At 55.9% G+C, this 19,187-nt stretch overlaps 1 protein-coding gene across 2 annotated transcripts in view; it reads right to left on the reverse strand.

Annotated features, from left to right (window-relative positions):
• Positions 1–18,289, reverse strand: part of KCTD16 (potassium channel tetramerization domain containing 16) — a 66,220-nt gene extending 47,931 nt beyond the window's left edge. Inside the window, exons 1-2 of one of the 2 annotated variants that reach the window (XM_066560354.1) lie at positions 17,917–18,289; positions 16,500–17,646 (exon numbers count right to left, since the gene is read on the reverse strand). In XM_066560354.1, coding sequence (XP_066416451.1) covers positions 16,500–17,331 — 832 coding nt within the window. In that variant the 5' untranslated portion in view covers positions 17,332–17,646; positions 17,917–18,289. The remainder of the gene's footprint in view (positions 1–16,499; positions 17,647–17,916) is intronic. The other variant, XM_066560356.1, reaches the window with a different exon arrangement.
• Between the last annotated feature and the right edge of the window lie 898 nt (positions 18,290–19,187).

Raw genomic sequence — 19,187 nt, forward strand, 5'->3', positions numbered from 1 at the left:
CTTGCAGTGGAGAAAGCTGGCAGGGTCAGGTGCAGGAAATTTGGGCGCAGGAAATTTGGGCACAGGAAATTTGGGCACAGGAAATTCTCCCTGGCCCCACTGGCCTGGGGGTCCCTGGGATGGAGAGACAGGATCAGCACTGGGGGCGGAGGGAGACCCCTCCCATCCCACAGCCCAGAGGGGCTCAGGGTTTGAACACAAGGTTTCAAACACGGTGTAAAGGGCAAGAAGTTGATATTTCAGAGCTCTGTAGGCCCCTGGTTCAGAAGCAGCAACAGGAGCTTTCCAGCACTTCTGCTGCAGCCAAGGAAGGTGTGGGTGGTGGGCACGGGGACAGGCGGTGCTGGGACACAGAGCCCAGCCCCATGCTGGGGCAGGGGCAGCTGCAGGTGGCACAGCAGCCAGTGTCTGTCCTTCAGAGCGCTGCAATGCTCACCATGAGGTGCTCCTTGCTCAGCCCAGCGCCCAGGGTACTGCAGCCCGGGGCAGAGCAGCACTGGTGCTCCCCTCGCCCCCAGCCCTTCCCCTCAGCCCTGCCCTGCTCCGAGGGAACCCAAATTAGCTCCAGCACCTCTGGCTATGGCACGGCCTGCTCAGTCAATGTCATCTTACCCGGGATAATTATGGCAAATACTCATTATCAGCAATAGGAGGGACGGTGATTTTGTGTGCTCCAGGGGATCCCCAAAGCCCAGCCCAGCAGCTTGGCTGGCCCAGCAAGAGGGAACGTGCCAGCCCTGGGGGAACAAGGCATCTCACAGCTTTGGAGATGTGGTCAGGCATCCCCGAGCCTCCCTGCAGCTCTCAGCCAGCTCCTGCACCCTGCCAAGCCCTGCCCATCCCCACCAGTGAAACAGCAAGCCAGGGCCCTGAGCCAGGGCGGGAACAGGGGCTCCCGGGTGCCTCTGTCCCCCCAGTGCTGCATTCCCAGACCTGCTGTGTTTGGAGGGTGGGAACAGAGCCACCAAAGCTCCGTGGGCTTTAGCAGGGAGAGCTGTGATTGCACATTTGCATGCGGGAGAGAGGATGAGTAATGGCAGCAGGCACGAGGGAGGAATAACTGAACCTGATTAGCCCACACCTGCACTGCTGCTCTGCCCTTGCCCATATGTTTGTGGGGTTTGGGGGGACCCTTCCCTGCTGCAGGCTGGGCACGGGAGCTGCACCAAGGACAGGGAACAGACAAAGATTTATTTTTGCTGGCCTGGGCACTTGATCACCGTCAGAACTCAGCAATGCGTTCCTTGTTAGGAGTAAGCTGGGCAGACACTTCCTCGGTGCTTTAACCTTTGGGAAATGTTGTTTTCCCCAATCTACAGATCTCAAACACCTCCAGCTTGTTCCAACCACAGGGAGCTCTGGGACTCCCCTGCTCTCTGCACTGGGCTCTAAATCAAACGCCAGCAGCAGCTGGCAGCAGCTCCCGTGCCCAGCTGCACACAGCAAAGCTCCTGCAGGAGCAGCTCTGTGTGCCAGGGCACACCTCACCCTCCCAGGAGGTGCCACCAACTGCAGCCCAGCAGGGACAGAGCCCAAGCCCAGCCCAGGCTGGCACAGAGGGGGGAGAGGGAGCTGAAAGGGAGCTCCTGGGTCCTCCCTGAGTGTGTGACACAGCACCAGGCTGGAAAATGTACACAGGTGCTGTGTGCCAAACACTGGGGCCTTCACATCAATATGTGTGCAGTGTGGTGGGTGTTAAATATTCAGGTGGCCATTAATAATTTGTAGCAGTACATGTATTTTCTTTCTATAAAAAATGAAACGAGCTCATAAATTATGACGAAAATACAACCCCGTGTTTCATGACAGGGTTAGAAAAGTAGGGTCAGCCTGGGGTTATTCCAGAAGCCTTCCCTGCCATCCCCCCAGGTGTGCAAGCCCTGCCTCAGGTGTGGAGTCAGGGCAGGGCTGGGACCAGGGCTGAGCCTGGGCCAGGCCGAGCTGCCCTTGGGCACAGGGACAGCTCTTCCAGAGGAGGCCAGGCTGAGCACATGGGAACCGTAAATGAAATATAGAGAGAGCAGTTTTAGGCAGAAATTTCAGTCTGTCATTCCATGGAAAAGAGATTCTGAGACTTGTACATGTGTACGGACACAAATGCACTCCGGGAAAGAAGAAATGACGAGCAGAGCAGTAACAACAATAGTCAGAGAGTAATTTGTTCTTAACCTGTTCAAAATAAAAATAACTAGTGAACAAGTTCACTCCTTGGACCATCTGCATCTCATAAACATAAGTTAGAATCCTGGCACCATCTGTTCCATTGGAATTTTAATGCCTCACCAATATGCCAGCTCCCAGTCCTGCAGCAGGGACAGCAGCCCCCTCAGCACCAGCACCAACCCTGGGCTTCACTGCGAGGAGAGCAGCCTGGAGCCAGCTCAGGCAAAGCAAACCAGGGCCTTCTCCTGCCTGGGCTGGGGGAGGCAGCCCCAGGACAGCAGCAGCACCCCGGGAGCCCCCAGAGCCCCGAGGGAAATTTGGACATGTGAGCAGTAAAATGTGATCAGAAAAACCCTCTGGGTTCTCATGGAATATATTCTATTCTCCACAGCAGCACCCATTTGCCATCCTGCAGAGTCAGCAGCATGTGCAGCCCTTCCAGAGGGGAATCAGCCCTTCCAGAGGGGGATCAGCCCTTCCAAAGGGGAATCAGCCCTTCCAGAGGGGGATCAGCCCTTCCAAAGGGGAATCAGCCCTTCCAAAGGGAATCAGCCCTTCCAGAGGGGAATCAGCCTTTCCAGAGAGGATTCAGCCCTTCCAGAGAGGATTCAGCCCTTCCAGAGAGGATTCAGCCCTTCCAAAGGGAATCAGCCCTTCCAGAGGAGGGATCAGCCCTTCCAGAGGGGAATCAGCCCTTCCAGAGGGGGATCAGCCCTTCCAGAGGAAGGATCAGCCCTTCCAGAGGGGAATCAGCCCTTCCAGAGGAGGGATCAGCCCTTCCAGAGAGGATTCAGCCCTTCCAGAGGGGAATCAGCCCTTCCAGAGGGGAATCAGCCCTTCCAGAGGGGAATCAGCCCTTCCAGAGGAGGGATCAGCCCTTCCAGAGGGGAATCAGCCCTTCCAGAGGGGAATCAACCCTTCCAGAGGGGGATCAGCCCTTCCCGAGAGGATTCAGCCTTTCCAGAGAGGATTCAGCCCTTCCAAAGGGGGATCAGCCCTTCCAAAGGAGGGATCAGCCCTTCCAGAGGGGAATCAGCCCTTCCAGAGGAGGGATCAGCCCTTCCAGAGGGGTTTCAGCCTTTCCAGAGGGGAATCAGCCCTTCCAGAGGGGAATCAGCCATTCCAGAGGGGAATCAGCCCTTCCAGAGAGGATTCAGCCCTTCCAGAGAGGATTCAGCCCTTCCAGAGAGGATTCAGCCTTTCCAGAGGGGAATCAGCCCTTCCAGAGGAGGGATCAGCCCTTCCAGAGGGGTTTCAGCCCTTCCAGAGGGGAATCAGCCCTTCCAGAGGGGAATCAACCCTTCCAGAGGGGTTTCAGCCCTTCCAGGAGAGCTCAGCCCTGCAAAGAGCTCCCATCACTGCCATGGAGCAGGTCCAGTCCCCTGGCGCTCCCTGTGCCACTCTCACCTCCCTCACTCTGCTTGTGGTGACAAACAGATCTGAGATCCCAACCAGAGCCAGAGTGGCTGCTGAGTGAAATCAGGTATACGTTTGGATTCAATGGCAAAAAATGTCCTGTGAAGTGTCTAAAAACCCTACTTTGCTAAATTAGCCTAGCAAGATTTATCCCATCTCTTAATTAATCATCACTAGATAGGTTGTTGAAAATCTTTGCATATTTTTTATTGGTCCTAGTGGAAAGAAATCTATTTTAAAATGGAAATTAATATAATATCTGCACGGCCTTCTTCAGTGATTTTTTTTTTGCTTAGCGATATTGTAGAGTTACAAACCATACATCATGTCCTGTGCTGCTCAGAATCAATTTCTTCACAGAGGAAAACCAGAAATGTGCTCCCTCACCACTGCAGGATATAAAGTGAATGAAGCTGAGGGAGGGAAGAAAGGCAAAACACAACCAAGCAAGTAAATCTTACAGACGTAGCCCATATCCATTTTTTCCTGATCAATGGAACTCTGTAGGCATGTTCACAAAATTTAATTAAGTTCTGTTCCCCAAGAAATCTATGTGCAATGTTTCCCTGCAATTATTTATTTACTGTCTGCCATGTAGCTTTTAGCTTTCCTCAGGAGAGTGCAGGATTTCTGCTGCATTTCCATCAGCACAGGCTGCTTCCAAAGGCTTTGGGGGAGGGTTTGCTCTTCCCTCTCTGTCTGTGGCTTGATTGTCTTTTTGCAGAGAAAATCTGTGAATGTTTTTAGACGTTCTAAAATTCTATTTCAGTACCAGAGAGTCACAGAACCATGGATGGTTTGGGCTGGAAGGGACCTTAAAGCCCACCCAGTGCCACCCCTGCCGTGGGCAGGCTCTGGAAGGGCCCAGTTGGGCGGCCCTGAAGGTTCTCAGCTCCAGGCTGGAATTCTGATGGTGTTTGTACCACCAGGGCCATGAGCAGAGGCAGGACAGGCAGTGTCCAGCTGGAGGCCAGGCTGCTGTGCTGCCAGCCAGGGACGCTGTGGGGCTGTGCCTGTGCCAGCCTGTGCCAGCCAGGGACGCTGTGGGGCTGAGCCTGTGCCAGGGACGCTGTGGGGCTGTGCCTGTGCCAGCCAGGGACACTGTGGGGCTGTGTCTGTGCCAGGGACGCTGTGGGGCTGTGTCTGTGCCTGTGCCAGGGACGCTGTGGGGCTGTGCCTGTGCCAGCCAGGGATGCTGTGGGGCTGTGTCTGTGCCATGCAGGGACGCTGTGGGGCTGTGCCTGTGCCTGTGCCAGGGACGCTGTGGGGCTGTGCCTGTGCCAGCCTGTGCCAGCCAGGGACGCTGTGGGGCTGAGCCTGTGCCAGCCAGGGACGCTGTGGGGCTGTGTCTGTGCCAGCCAGGGACGCTGTGGGGCTGTGTCTGTGCCATCCAGGGATGCTGTGGGGCTGTGTCTGTGCCAGCCAGGGACGCTGTGGGGCTGTGTCTGTGCCAGCCAGGGACGCTGTGGGGCTGTGCCTGTGCCAGGGATGCTGTGGGGCTGTGCCTGTGCCTGTGCCAGCCAGGGACGCTGTGGGGCTGTGCCTGTGCCATCCAGGGACGCTGTGGGGCTGTGTCTGTGCCAGCCAGGGACGCTGTGGGGCTGTGCCTGTGCCAGGGACGCTGTGGGGCTGTGTCTCTGCCAGGGACGCTGTGGGGCTGTGCCTGTGCCTGTGCCAGGGATGCTGTGGGGCTGTGCCTGTGCCAGGGATGCTGTGGGGCTGTGCCTGTGCCAGCCAGGGATGCTGTGGGGCTGTGCCTGTGCCAGGGACGCTGTGGGGCTGTGCCTGTGCCTGTGCCTGTGCCAGGGATGCTGTGGGGCTGTGCCTGTGCCAGCCAGGCCCGGGCTGATCCCAGCCTGTGCTGCTGGGCTCGAGGCCCTGCGCTCCTGCGGTGGCTCTGTCTGGGCCTGGCACAGCAGGCACTCACTCCCAGGGATGGGAACATCCCACGATGGGAACTGAGCAGCCTCGGGCAGCCCTGAGTCCCCTGCCTTATGTGCAGGAACCTGAGAGGCTGTGGAGCTCTCGGGGAGAGGTGGGCAAATCTGTCATCCTCCCACACGTGCCACCTGCCTGTTCCAGCCTGCTGGGGACTCGTGGGCTGCTGCTGGAGGGGAGGGAGGCAATTATTGACAGCTTCCAGTGGATCAGCTCCAGTCCTTCGAGTCTCAGCGCAGCAAAGATTATCTGGGCTTCGTAAACCCAGAAAACCTGTATGAAGGGAACACTGATGCTTCCTGGGTACAAGTCAAGTATTTTGAAGATTTAGAAATGGAAATAAGATAGAGTAGGGTTTGATCCTCCCCACCAGTGACCTCCACTGGATCTGGGACCTGGGATCTCTCCAGCCCTGGAGATGTCACTGAGTTGTGAAAATTCTTCCCACACACCAAACTTAAACAAACTTTTCACTCCCTCTGCACAAAATGGCACCTCTTGACTTCTGCCTTCACCTACAGGACTAAAGCAGCAGATCCTTTAATCAAGTCTTTACCAGTGAAAGCATTTTTATCAGCATCCTTATTTAAATATTCTTTGTCTGGGCATGGGAAGGCATAGAAGGTTTCTGTCTGCAGCCTCTGCTCTGAGGGAAGGGAATGATTTAATCCTCACGTAATACAAGTGCATTGACTTGAGAGAATAGAGGGTTTGTTCTCCTGAATGCTCACAAATTAATGAAATCAAGAATACCTGGAAACTGCTCTTCTCCCAGCTAGAAAGGAGAGGCTTTGCATCCTGGTAACTGTGGCTCTGCCAGGGAGAGTGGAGCCACCCATGGGCTGCCCGTGGGCTGTGTTCAACAGTGCCCAGGGGACTCCTCAGGGCCTGGGTACAGCACCTGTCCCTCCAGGAGGCTGTGGCTCAAGAGGAGATGGCAGCATTGAGACAAAGTCACCGTGGCAGGGCTGGCACGAGGGGTCAGACAGAGCCCTGGGGTTAAAGCAGGGCCAGGGCAGTGCCCGTCCCTGTGCTGGCACTGCTGGGGCACTGCTGGGGCAACTCTGGGGAGCCCTCGAGGGGCTGGAGCGTGGCCAGGGACAGAGCTGGGATGGGGCTGGAGAATTCCTGGGGGAGCTGGGCAGGGGCTCAGCCTGGAGCAAAGGAGCCTCAGGGGGCCCTTGTGGCTCTGCACAGCTCCTGCCAGGAGGGGACAGGGACAGGAGCAGAGGGAACGGCCTCAGGCTGGGCCAGGGCAGGCTCAGGGTGGGCACTGCAGGAATTTCCCCATGGAAAGGGGGCTCAGGGTGGGCACTGCAGGAATTTCCCCATGGAAAGGGGGCTCAGGGCAGGCTCAGGGTGGGCACTGCAGGAATTTCCCCATGGAAAGGGGGCTCAGGGTGGGCACAGCAGGAATTTCCCCATGGAAAGGGGCTCAGGCACTGGAACTGCCCAGGGAGGGTTGGGGTGCCCATCCCTGGAGGTGCCCAAGGAAGGGCTGGAGGTGGCACTGGGGGCTCTGGGCTGGGGACAGGGTGGGGACAGGGCACAGCTGGGACTCAGTGACCTTGGAGGGCGTTTCCAGCCTCAGGGATGCTGGGATTCTGGACTCTGTGACTCTGTGTCATGGCCAAACTCCTGGGATAGAAGGAGCCCAACTTCCCAGAAGTTGTCAGCAATATTTTCCCAACAGTGGCCTCTCAAGGAAGCCCAGCTGCTCTTAAGCAAAGCACATTAAATATATTCCCTGTGTCACAGTGAGAGATTCACCATGGCAGCCTTTCCAATTAGGCAGCCCCCATGGGAGCACTCAGGGCCAGGGCAGAGCTGCACAAACGCTGGGCCAGCTCTGCACTGGGGGAGCTGCTGCAGCTCTGCTGGGCTCAGCACAGCTCCTGCCATTCACCCCAGCTCCTCAGAGCTGCTCTTCTCACTCTAGAAAACATCAACAAGAAAGGGCATCAATAATATAATAAATGGCATTATTTATGCACAAAAATTCTGTTACCACTGACCACCGCTGGACCATTAATTCAGAAAAAGAATTCCCTCTGCAATTCCACAGGAGGACAATGGTCATTTTTTTCCCCACAATTAGGCTGCAACATCAAACCAAAGGAAAAAGCACCAGGCAGCCTCTGGAGGCCCAGTTCCCTGCCCTGACTGATGGTCAGGAGAGAAAACCAAAGGAAACCAAAGCCAACATACTTTTAGAACAAGCAGCAACTCCTCAAATTCCTTGTTATTGATTTTGGCACGTTAGAATGAGGGGGTTTGAGATCTGCAGTGTTTCCCCAACGCACTGAGGTGATGGCACTGTGAGAGAAAATTCTGTTCCAGATGTCTATGAAGGCCCCATCACAGGTCCTGATGGTGGATTTAGCGTAAGTGGTGGTCAAAAATCCCATTTTACAGGAGCATCAAAGATCAGATTTGCAAAAAGCCATGTTCACCTCCCAGCCTGGGGATCAGCCCCTGAGACCCTTCTGGGACCAGTGCCGGACTGGCCACACCAGTGAAAGCTCTGGGCTGAGAGAAATCCAGTGCCATTCCCTTTGCAGGAGCACAAACACTCTCCCAAGCTCTCTGGTGGTGTGATCTGTCCTCACTCAAGCTTTGCTTGGAGTTTTTTGCTTTGGAAATATTTAAAGTGCAAAATTCAGTCAAAATCAGCATGTTCCACTGGGTTCTATTTCAGCCTGATTTAATTCCACTGTAAAAATACACTCTGATTCAGATTGATGGAAATTCAATCTGTAGTCCTGAAATGAGTCTCCTCCAAAATATGCAGAGAGGATTTTTCTCTCTAAACTTGACTGTGAGGCCCTGGCCAGGCCTGAGGCCGGGAGGGCAGTGCTGGGTCTGTTCCCAGCTGCAGCCCCTGCTCAGCTCCAGGGTGGGAGCATCCCTCAGGCTGCTGCTGCCTCCACACCGCTCTAGGAACCCTCCCCAGAGCCCAGGATCGTTCTCCTCCTTGCAATTTAGTGTTTGGGGATGTTGTGCTCACTTTTCAACATCACAGCAGCAGGATTTCCAGGATGGATTGCAAACCAGGATGGCCCCAGCTCCCCTCACTTTGTTTCTGGTAGAGGAATTTTTCAGCTGCCCTAACAGCTAATCAATGAGCTCCTGGAAATCATTAATCACGTCGTTAGGAGAGTCAGAGGCAGTGCAGGGCAATCTGTAACACAAGTGATGTATGAGCAGCTCCTGGATGGGGAGGACATGAGTGAGAGTCGATGAAGGGGTCACCAGGGCGCTCTCCAATTGACCAATTTACATTTGTGGGCATTTCAGCTCAGCTTGGAGCAGCTCAGCTACTGAAATGCAAAAGAATTCTAACTGCCCCAGACTCCTCTCTCTCCTTCAAACACTATCAGACAGCTGACTTAGCAAGCTGCTTTGGGAAACTCAGGCCAACAGCCCAGCCAGGGCTCTGCTGGGCGTTCTCTACTTCATTTACCCAGGCCCTGCTAGCAGAGATAAAGCCAAGGGACAATCACTCCAAGGGGCGTTTGCTCCAGGAGCCATAGAACCACAGAAGCATGGAATGGTGTGGGTTGGAAGCCCTGTCACCCCACACCTGGTACAAAGTCCCTCTGTGTAAGCCCAGAGTGGCTGGGAAGGCTCAGTCAGGTCCACGAGCCTGGGAGGGACACATCACCTCAGCACTGGGCTCTTGTTCCACACCTGGGTGCTCAGAGCAGCCCTGGATGAAGCCAGGTGCATTCCAGGTGTTCAGCACCTGCCAAACCACCCCCACAGCACATCTGCAGCTCCAGCTCCTCTGATCCTTGGGCACTGGGAGCAGCACTAGGAGCCCTGACGATGGCAGCAATGTTTGAGTGTACTCCAGGATTAACTTAAGTGCATCTGAGAGTAGCAGGGGAATCGCTGCCACAGGATTCCTGGGTCTGGCCAGCTCAGGCAGCATTACAGCTCAGTGACAATTGAAGTGACTCCACCAAGCCTAAAGCACTTTACTCTGTTTTCTTCCTTCATAAAAAATACAATTTTGAGCAAAGAAGCTCAAAGAAAAAAGGGTTCTTCTTTCTGCAAAGATGTAATTTAGATTTTGCTTAGTGTCTCCATATTTATTGTATGTGAGCCTTGAACTTAAAAAGCCGAAAAAAAAAAAAAGAGGAGAAACTGAGAAAATATTGTGGTGACAAAATTAAACAAATCCAGGATGGCTGGACAGAAAAAACCCAACCTGCTGCAAGGAAGTGTTTGTGTGTGTGCACAATATGTTGCTGGTATTTATTGAACGGCGAACGTCGGGTGGTGTTTTCTCATTTGCACTCCTTCACTCTCGCTGATTCTGCTTTCCTCAGACCCACAGCTACACTTGAGCAGGCTCTGGGGGAGGCCAGAGCTCAGCAGGCTGGAGGAGCTGCAGAAAGGGGCAGCTGAGAGCCATTCTCAGCCCTGCCCAGGGTGATGGGGCTGCCTCACCCAGGAGTGCCCTTCCTGGCACAGGGCAGGCATTCCCCGTGCCCACAGCCCTCCCTGGCACAGGGCAGGCATTCCCCGTGCCCACAGCCCTCCCTGGCACAGGGCAGGCATTCCCCATGCCCACAGCCCTCCCTGGCACCCAGCTGCCTCCAGCTCTGCAAACCCTGCCCAGGTCCCCAACGGGGCTGGGGACCTCGTCTGCTGCTCCTGGCCCACGGCCAGCTCAAGGCTGCTCTTTCAAATACATGGATTTTTCTTTTTTCCCCCCTAAATGCCAGCTCTCCGTGGTTAATCTGTTCGTCATTATGGTCTTTTTCTGGATCACAGAGCAGCAGCAGCAGCAGCACTGCAAGTGCCAGGGGAGGCTGTGCCTCCATCCCTCCCTGCTGCCCTGTGGCAGCCCTGGTGGCTGGGGACAGCGAGGATGTGCCCACGGCTGTGCCCACAGCCAGGCCCTGGCTCTGTGGGGGTGTTTGCAGTGCCCCTGGCACACTGCCCTCCTGGCAGCTCCAGAACAGAGGGAAAACACAAACTGCAGGCCACAACCCGCTCAACACGGCTGCAGGCCATGTTGATTGACCTCACCAGCCACAAAGCCCCTTCCTTCACCAGTCATGGGAGAGAGGGGCAGAGGGACAGAGGGACTGAGGGACAGAGGGACTGAGGGACAGAGGGGCAGAGGGACTGAGGGACTGAGGGACAGAGGGACTGAGGGACAGAGGGACTGAAGGACAGAGGGACTGAGGGACTGAGGGACTGAGGGACTGAGGGACAGAGGGACTGAAGGACAGAGGGACTGAGGGACTGAGGGACAGAGGGACTGAGGGACAGAGGGACTGATGGACAGAGGGACTGAGGGACTGAGGGACTGATGGACAGAGGGACTGAGGGACAGAGGGACTGAGGGACTGAAGGACAGAGGGACTGAGGGACAGAGGGACTGATGGACAGAGGGACTGAGGGACTGAGGGACTGAGGGACTGAGGGACTGAGGGGCAGAGGGACTGAGGGACAGAGGGACAGAGGGACTGAGGGACTGAGGGACTGAGGGACTGAGGGACAGAGGGGCAGAGGGGCAGAGGGACTGAGGGACTGAGGGGCAGAGGGACTGAGGGACAGAGGGACTGAGGGACAGAGGGGCAGAGGGACTGAGGGGCAGAGGGACAGAGGGACTGAGGGACAGAGGGACAGAGGGACTGAGGGACTGAGGGACTGAGGGACTGAGGGACAGAGGGGCAGAGGGGCAGAGGGACTGAGGGACTGAGGGACAGAGGGACTGAGGGACAGAGGGACTGAGGGACTGAGGGACTGAGGGACAGAGGGGCAGAGGGGCAGAGGGACTGAGGGACTGAGGGACAGAGGGACTGAGGGACAGAGGGACTGAGGGACTGAGGGACTGAGGGACTGAGGGGCAGAGGGACAGAGGGACTGAGGGACAGAGGGACAGAGGGACTGAGGGACTGAGGGACTGAGGGACTGAGGGACAGAGGGACTGATGGGCAGAGGGACTGATGGACAGAGGGACAAGGCCTCCTTGGCAGCAGGCTGCCTGCCTGGCTGGCTGCTGTGCAGCTGCTGGGACAGGGGGCTGCTGCCATGCCCAGGAGGTGCCAGGAGCAGGGGACAGGTGTGGGCAGAAGCAGGGCAGCCCACAGGGGTCACACACAAGGAGCGTGTCAGGGGTAACCTGAGCTACCAGTGAGCACTGGGCAGAGCCAAAGCCATCCTTGCTGCCTCCTCAACATCCCTGTCTGTGGATTGTTAGAACAAGCTGTGAGCCCTAAATCCAACTGACTCTTTTGTCAAGTTCTGCTTTGCTTACTCACTGAGCAGCAGATTCTTGGCCTAATCTGACAATCAGATTTGACACAACTGGTTTCCAATAAATAACAGCATTTCTCATCTATGGAATAACTCTAATCAACAACTCTGCACGTTTTTCAGTCTGCCCTGACAAACTGGGAGAGCAAAAAAGCTTGGAGCAAGGTCCTTCAGCCATGAACAGACTGACAGACCTGGCTGGCTGCAGCCCCACCACCTGCAGATGATCATCCTGGTGAGAGGGTGTGCTTTGGCAAGAGGAACCAGAGGCATCAATGATGACAATAATTACCTGGAAACAGGAACATCTCCTGTCAGCGGGGAAGAAGCTGGCATTATTCATTGGATTAGACTTCATTTTGCTCACTTTGGGGTCATTTTGATCTTCACTGATTTTAAACCAGACAGAAGCAGCTCCTGGATCATGTGGCAGTATTGGTTTAAAGAGAACTGGGTGATGTTCCTCTCCCACATCTTGCCCATTTGACAGCACAGCTGTGGGTGTCACTGTGCAAAGGCTGCTCCTTTTTGTGAGTCAAATTTCTGCCACACAATGAATTTCTGAGTCAGTGGTAGGCACATCAGTATGGGATCCTTTAGCTCAGTCACACATGCACAGTGACAGGCCCCAGCTGGCTGCAGCAATCCCAAATGGATCCTCTTGTACAGCAGACACCGAGATTATCCCAGGGAATGGTGCCCAAAGGACAGGCCTTGGGAATGTCACCTGACATTTCTCCTTCCTCCTGCAGCTCCCCAGCCAAGAGGATTCATCTGTTTATCCCAGGACACTCTGCAGCCTGCTTCACAAACATCTCTGCCCATCAGCAAGGCACACCTGGCCAGCTCCTGCCCAGAGCAAGGGGGCCCCAGCATCCCCAGGGTCCTGGAGCGAGCAGAGCCTGCAGGAGCATCCTTCAGCCATTCTTGGCTTTCAGAGCTACAGCACCAGCAAGGTCTCACCTTTTCCTCTGCACATCTGCAGGTGCCTGGGCTGCTCCCTGTGTGCAGCTGGGAAGGGCCAGTCCAAGGAAAGGTTCCACCAACTCAGACCAACCGTCCTGTCAGCCCTTCTCAGAGAGAGAGGGACATGGCTCCAGGGTGCTGGGGCAATGGCCATGCGAGATGGGGCAGTTTTGTGCCAGGCCCTGCCAGGCCCTGCCAGGCCATGCCAGGCCGTGTCCCTGAGGTCCCAGCTGCCCCCAGGCACACACATCCCGCTGTGTCACGGCACTGCTGGCAGCAGCTCTGGCCTTGTCCCTCCCCACCCCGCTGTGCTGCTCTCCGGCAGTGCCAGCAGCCCCACGCAGGCTGTCACCCCCAGGCTGTCACCCCCAGGGCTGGCAGAGCTGTGGGGCTGCAGGAGCACAGTGCTGGCTTGTGGCTTATGGTGGAGAGGAGCACGGCGCTGCCTTGGGCCAGGAATGGGGCCAGGCTGTGGAGGGCTGAGCCAGCCCGCTGCTCTCACTGCCCCAGCCCCAACACCACTGCCACAGAACAGATGTTGGAGTGCACACTTTCAGTTCATCACATTATAAAGGCTGAAAAGAGGGGAAAACAAAGACCCAAGCAGAGGCTGTTCACCCTCTTCAAAAATGAGGGAGTTTGGAGATGAGGTTTTACTTAAGGATCATTAAAGCAATAGTGAGGGGGAGCCCACAAAATGGTTCTGGTCAGAATTCCAGCCATAGCCAGTAGAGAATTTAAGAAATGTCTTTGCTATAGGAGAAACCGAAGGGAAAGGAAATGCATGAGCAGCCGTCAGCTCTCAGCCCCTCTCCTCCTGCGAGCAGGAGCCTGGCAGTGCCCCATGCCCACCCCACAGGAGCTGTGTGTCACAGACCTGCCCAGGGGCGGCCCTGCTGGCCCATCCCAGCCTGTCTGCAAGCCCTTCTCAGCCCATTTGGGGCTGGCTGGAGCCTGGCAGTGCCCCCGTTGTGCCCATGCCCCAGGCTCTCTCAGCAAACAGCTCAGGGCTGGCAGTGCCAGGCTCACCCTGCAGGGCTGGTTTGGGAAAGCCTCTCCCAAGGGGAGCTCTCTCCCATGGGACAAAGGGCCCTGCAATGTTGGTGGTGCATTTCTTCCCAGCACAGACTGTACCCGTGTGAGAGCTGCTCAGCTCACACCCCCTCCGCTCCATCTCAGCCACTTTCAGATGGATTTGAACACGAAAAATGCTCTTTATCCTTGTGCCAACCACAGGCATTTTCCTTCCCAGTGCTATTTGGAGCATACAATGTGTTTGGTGTATTGAAATACCATTCCTCCCTGAATTCTTGCTCCTTTGGAACTAATCATCCATTTCCAGCTGAGAATATTTCCTCCAACAGGCCTTTCACAGGAGTTGCTGAGCAGCCCTGCAAAGACCACCTCTGCCTGTGCCTCCCCAGTTGTGTTAGACACCTCCAGGTTCAGGCCCATTAAGCTGCTCACAGCAGCCTGATGATTAATGCTTACATAGACACAGCTGGCAGCATCTAAAGAAGTAATTATGGCTAAGCAGCTGCAGAGGAGATGCCACGCTCCACTGCAAAGCCAGATGTCATTTTTATTGGTCCTCAAAGTTTCAGATGAAAGGGCTTTGGGACAATGGGAATGGAATCATTTCAGGAGACGTGGAGAGGGAGCTCCTTTGCTCCAGGTGGAGCCTCTGTCAGGGGCATCAGCTGCAGCCAGCCCTGAGTGTGGGCCTAGGGAAAATCCACAGCCAGAGCTCCATGGCAGCAGCACCAGCACCAGCACCAGCACCAGCACCAGGCAGAACTGAACCACTCAGGCTGGGACAAGAAAGGGTCATCTGGCACCACAGCCATGGCCTTGGCTTTTACCTGGGGAAGGACACTGCAAAATCCACCTCTGAAACCGTATCAGCATCAAAACCCCACAAACCCCATCAGAGCCAAATCCAAAGCCTGCTGAACTGAACAGGGATCTTTCCAGGAACTTCAATTGGATTTAACTGATGAGAGAAGATTTTGTGACACCTGCTATGGACTTTCAATCTCCAAAATTTCTATGGTACCTCTCCTCTTGGTCCCTACCCTGGCTAAAGTGATGTGGGAGCAGTGTGCAATCCTTTAAGGTAAAAATTTCAGAAATATGAAAATCAGGAGTCTGTTCTGCTAATTCAGGGAAAGCCTATGTTCATCCTCTCTTCAATTAGCAGAGATCATTGTGCCTTTAAAGAACTTATAATTTTTCCTTATTTTAAATATAAATGCCCAGCACAATTTTTCTAATCTATTCCTTTACCTACATTAATTCTCCTCCTAGAACTTGTACAAGACACTGTAATTTCAAGCAGAAGCTTCTTAATAACACAAATCATCTATCCCTGTTGGAATATAAGCAGATCCATGACCTTAGAACTATTTTGCTAAGAAATCCAGCTAGAAAACTAATTTTAAGTAAATCTACAGATGTCAAAAACCCAGATGGCTTTTCAGGATGCTAACTTAAGCTTCATTGCATAAGCAGATTAGGGCTGCCTGTTGAGCCCCACACAGGAGTAGATGGCACTGAATCCATGGAATTACACCCAAACTGTTCACTTCCTGATGCATCTTCCATCGAAAACTTTTGTCAGCTCCCCACGCCAGGAGCCTGCTCACTGTGAGCACCACACCCAGGTGGCAGCTCTGCGTTCTCCCTCTGTCTCTCTGTCTGTCTGTCCCTCTACCCCTGTATCCCTGTGTCCTTCTATCCCTGTATCCCTCTGTCCCTGTACTCCTGTATTCTTGCATCCCGTATCCCTCTGTCCCGCAATGCCTCTATCCCTCTATCCCTCTGTCCCTCAATCCCTCTGTCCCTCTGTTCCAAGGCCACTGGCCAAAGCAGCAGCTGGCTACACTGATGGATGGGACAGTTGTTCCATCCTTCATGCTCCTCAAATGAAAATGGAGGCAAAGAGCCTCATGAACCTCTCAAAGGTTTTGGCACAGCAGATGTGGAATGACTTTGTGGTACAGCCTCACGGGATCCAGATTAGGCCGCTGTTACCATGGGTAACCAGCTGTACCTGGCTATCAGCTGAAGTTAATGATCCCTTGAGCGCTCCAGCTCAGGGCAGGAGCAGCGTGGCTCCGGGGTGGCTGCGGGGAGCAGGGCACACCATGCTGCTCCTGGAGAGGACACCCGCCTTTCCACGGCCGTGTTGTGTAACAAGGCCCAGCCCCTGCCCCTCTCTGCTCCGAGCCCTCATTCCAGAGCGCAGCAGCTGAAATGCGGCCAGAGGGATGGAATTGTGTTTTCCCCTCCCTGTGTGGAAGCGTGTCAGGGCTGCTGACAGATGGCTCGGCTGCCTGTGCCTGATGATTATCAAGCCTCTATTACCTTTGCAAAGTGAATCCCAGTCAAAGGTTTTCTGCAATGAATTTCGCAGTATTTGCACACTCGCTTTGTGTCCCACACGTCCCGGGAAGCGTGCGAGGCACTCGGGCGCTGATTTACAGTGCCAGAGGCGCCGCGTCCTCCGGGCACAGGCACGGCGCTTTCGGCAGTCTGTGCTGCCACCTAGCCAGGCCCGGCCCGCCGAGCTGAGCCCCGCTCCACCTGCCCAGCCCGCACGGGAAGGTGTCCCCCGGATCTGAGCCCAGCCCGAGCCTGGGCACGGCGCTGCCCGGCTGCGGGAACGCTCGCTCAGTGAACGGCACGGAGCAGCCCGAGCTCGGCGCTGCTCTCCCCCTCCCCGTGCGGCCGGTACTTACGGTAGAAGACATATTCGGTGTAGCTGGACCAGACCTTGTCGTCTGTGTACTGGTTGACGAAGGAAGCCGTCACCGAGGAGTTACAGGCCACCATGTGGAATCCACACTCGGACAACATGTCAAAAGCCCTCTCCAGGTGCTTGAACTTGAGATAAAACCTGGAGGTGTACCTTTCTGGAGCCCTGTCCGGGTCTCTGCTTTCATTCAAACTTTCTCCAAAAACCTCTTTGACCAAAGAAATCCTTCCACAAACCAAAATCCTTGGGACCCTCCTGAATTTGGCATCTGCTTGGCTCTCCCTGCCAATGGTGCACGAGCCACGGTAGCCGATGGTGATGAATCCCCACTTGCGGTCGGGCGGCAGGAGCGACGAGGGGGGGCAGATTCTGGTGTCACTTCCCTGGGACACCTCTTCGTAGTCACTGTGGCAATAATCATCAGGGCTTTGCTTGCTGTCATCGGGAGTCAGGAGCTTGACCAAGTCCGGGAGCTGGAAGTACTCAGCCTCCCTCCTGAGCCTTCCCTTCTCTGGGAAGTGGTCGGGCAGAACCACTTGCTTGTCCCTGAGATAGTCCAGAATATAGCGGAACAGGAAACCATCTCTGTCGATGAAGAATCTTCCCTTGGAGTCCTTGGCCAGATCGTTGGCTGTGTCTCTCTTTGGGGTGAACATTTTCCAGAGCAGGGAGTGAGGGGTGCCAACCAAGGTGGAGTGGCGAGTGAAGTAAACCTGGCCGCCCACGTTGAGCTCCACCACCTCGGGGAAGGAGTGCAGCCCCGGCCCCTGCTCCCGGGCAGGAAGGTAAGTCCTGCAGTTGCCACTTAGAGCCATTGTAGTTTAAACTGGAAATCAGCAGCACGGAGAAGCAGGACTATCAATCACATCAGAGGGTAGAATAAAGCTCCCAACGTTAAGAAGAAACAAGGGGGAAACAAGAATTGAGAAAATAAAAATAGCCAATAGGACTGTTTAAATAAAAAATCTGAATTGTCCATGAGTGACAGTGTGGCAGAAGTGGTTTATACACTGAGCCATGGAGGCTGGAGGCTGGAGAGCAATCACCTCATGACATGCAATCACATCATCAGATCTTCCAACAAAGCCATCAAAATCAAGGTCAAGCCAAGCCTATGGTCATTCACAGGTCTGTGAAAAGGGAAAACAAAACAAGGCACAAATTACTCTTTAAGCATCACAGCTGCTGCAACAGAGAAAAGCAGAACAGTTTGTAGAGCCAAGCTAAATCAGCTAAATAGGTCTCTTTATTTTGGCAAGTTCTATGCTTCTATTTCACAAGTATTCATCAATGGAAGGGCTACATATGACTCCACTCTTTAAAAGAAACTGCAGACTTCATCTTTAAAGAAAAATCTAAATCAGACATGCACATGAGGGAACAAGAATGGGGAGTCTTACCTTGGTAACAATTAATGCATAGCTCTTGTAAAGAAAACCAAAATGTCAAGACACTCAGAACACACATACAGGCACACAGGGTCCGCGTAGTGTGAATCCGATCCCAACAAGGGACAGCAAAGGCAAGAGAAGTGCTCTTAGCAGCATCCACGGAGGTCTCAAGTGTTAAACCGAGTCACAGGGAAGTTAACCGTGGCGGGTGACGAGGAAACCAGTACAATACAGCACAGTGGAAGAAAATAAATAAATAAACAAACAAACAAACAAATAAATAAAATAATTCCCGAGTGGATGCGCTGGGCTGGGGGAGCGGGAGGGCAGCGGGGGCCGGCCCCGATGACTTGCAGAAAGCCCGCAGCCTGCGCTAGGCACTGCCGGGCTCCGGCGGCTCCCGCGGCGGCAGCGCGGCCGGCGGCTCCCCCATGGCCCGCCGGGACCGCGGGCACCGCGGGGCCGCCCCGCGCCGGCTCCGCTCCGCCCCGCTGCGCGCTCCGGGCTCCGCTCAGCGGCGCGGGGCCGGCAGCGCGGAGGGCGATGCCGATTGCATCATCTTAAAGGAGTCGGGCCGGGATGGGCGCCGCGTCCCGCGCCGGCACCGGGCAGCGCCGCGAGCGGGCAGCGCCGGGCACGGGCACGGGCACAGGCACAGGCGGGCAGCGCCGGGCACGGGCAGCGCCGGGCACGGCAGGGCGCGCGCAGCCCGGGCAGCACCGCGGACAGCGGCAGCACCGCGGACAGCGGCAGCACCGCGGACAGCGGCAGCACCGCGGACAGCGCCGGTCCCCGCCGGGCCGGGCCGGGCCGGCAGCGCTGCCGCCCGCCGCTCACCGCTCGAGCTCCGGTGCAGTCCCTCCCGCTCCGTCCCCTCGGCCGGCAGCGCCCGACCCCTGCCCGCCCCCAACGTGCCTGTCCCGGCTCCGCGGGGGCTCCCGGTGCGCGGCCGCGGCTGCCGCGCAGGAGCGGGACTCGCTCCCGCTGCCGCCGCTCCTCATCTCCCGGAGCCGGCAGGGAGGGGACCGGCCGCGGGGCGCGGGAGGGAGGAGGAGGGACCGGGGGCGGCTCCGGCGGTGCGGAGGACCCGCTTTACTTGTGGGTCTCTCACGGGGAGAGCCGCGGACGCGCCGGCACCGCCACCTCGTGTCCGTCCCCGCTGCTCGGCCCGGGCGCTGCGGGCACGGAGAGAGGAGCCGGCAGCCCGGCGGCAGCCGAAACCCAGCGGAGGCGCTCCGGGAGCGGCTCCCCGGGCACCCCACACTGCCGGGCACCCGCGG

Source organism: Molothrus aeneus, chromosome 15 (genome assembly GCF_037042795.1).
Source record: "Molothrus aeneus isolate 106 chromosome 15, BPBGC_Maene_1.0, whole genome shotgun sequence".
In the NCBI taxonomy this organism is placed as follows: domain Eukaryota; kingdom Metazoa; phylum Chordata; class Aves; order Passeriformes; family Icteridae; genus Molothrus; species Molothrus aeneus.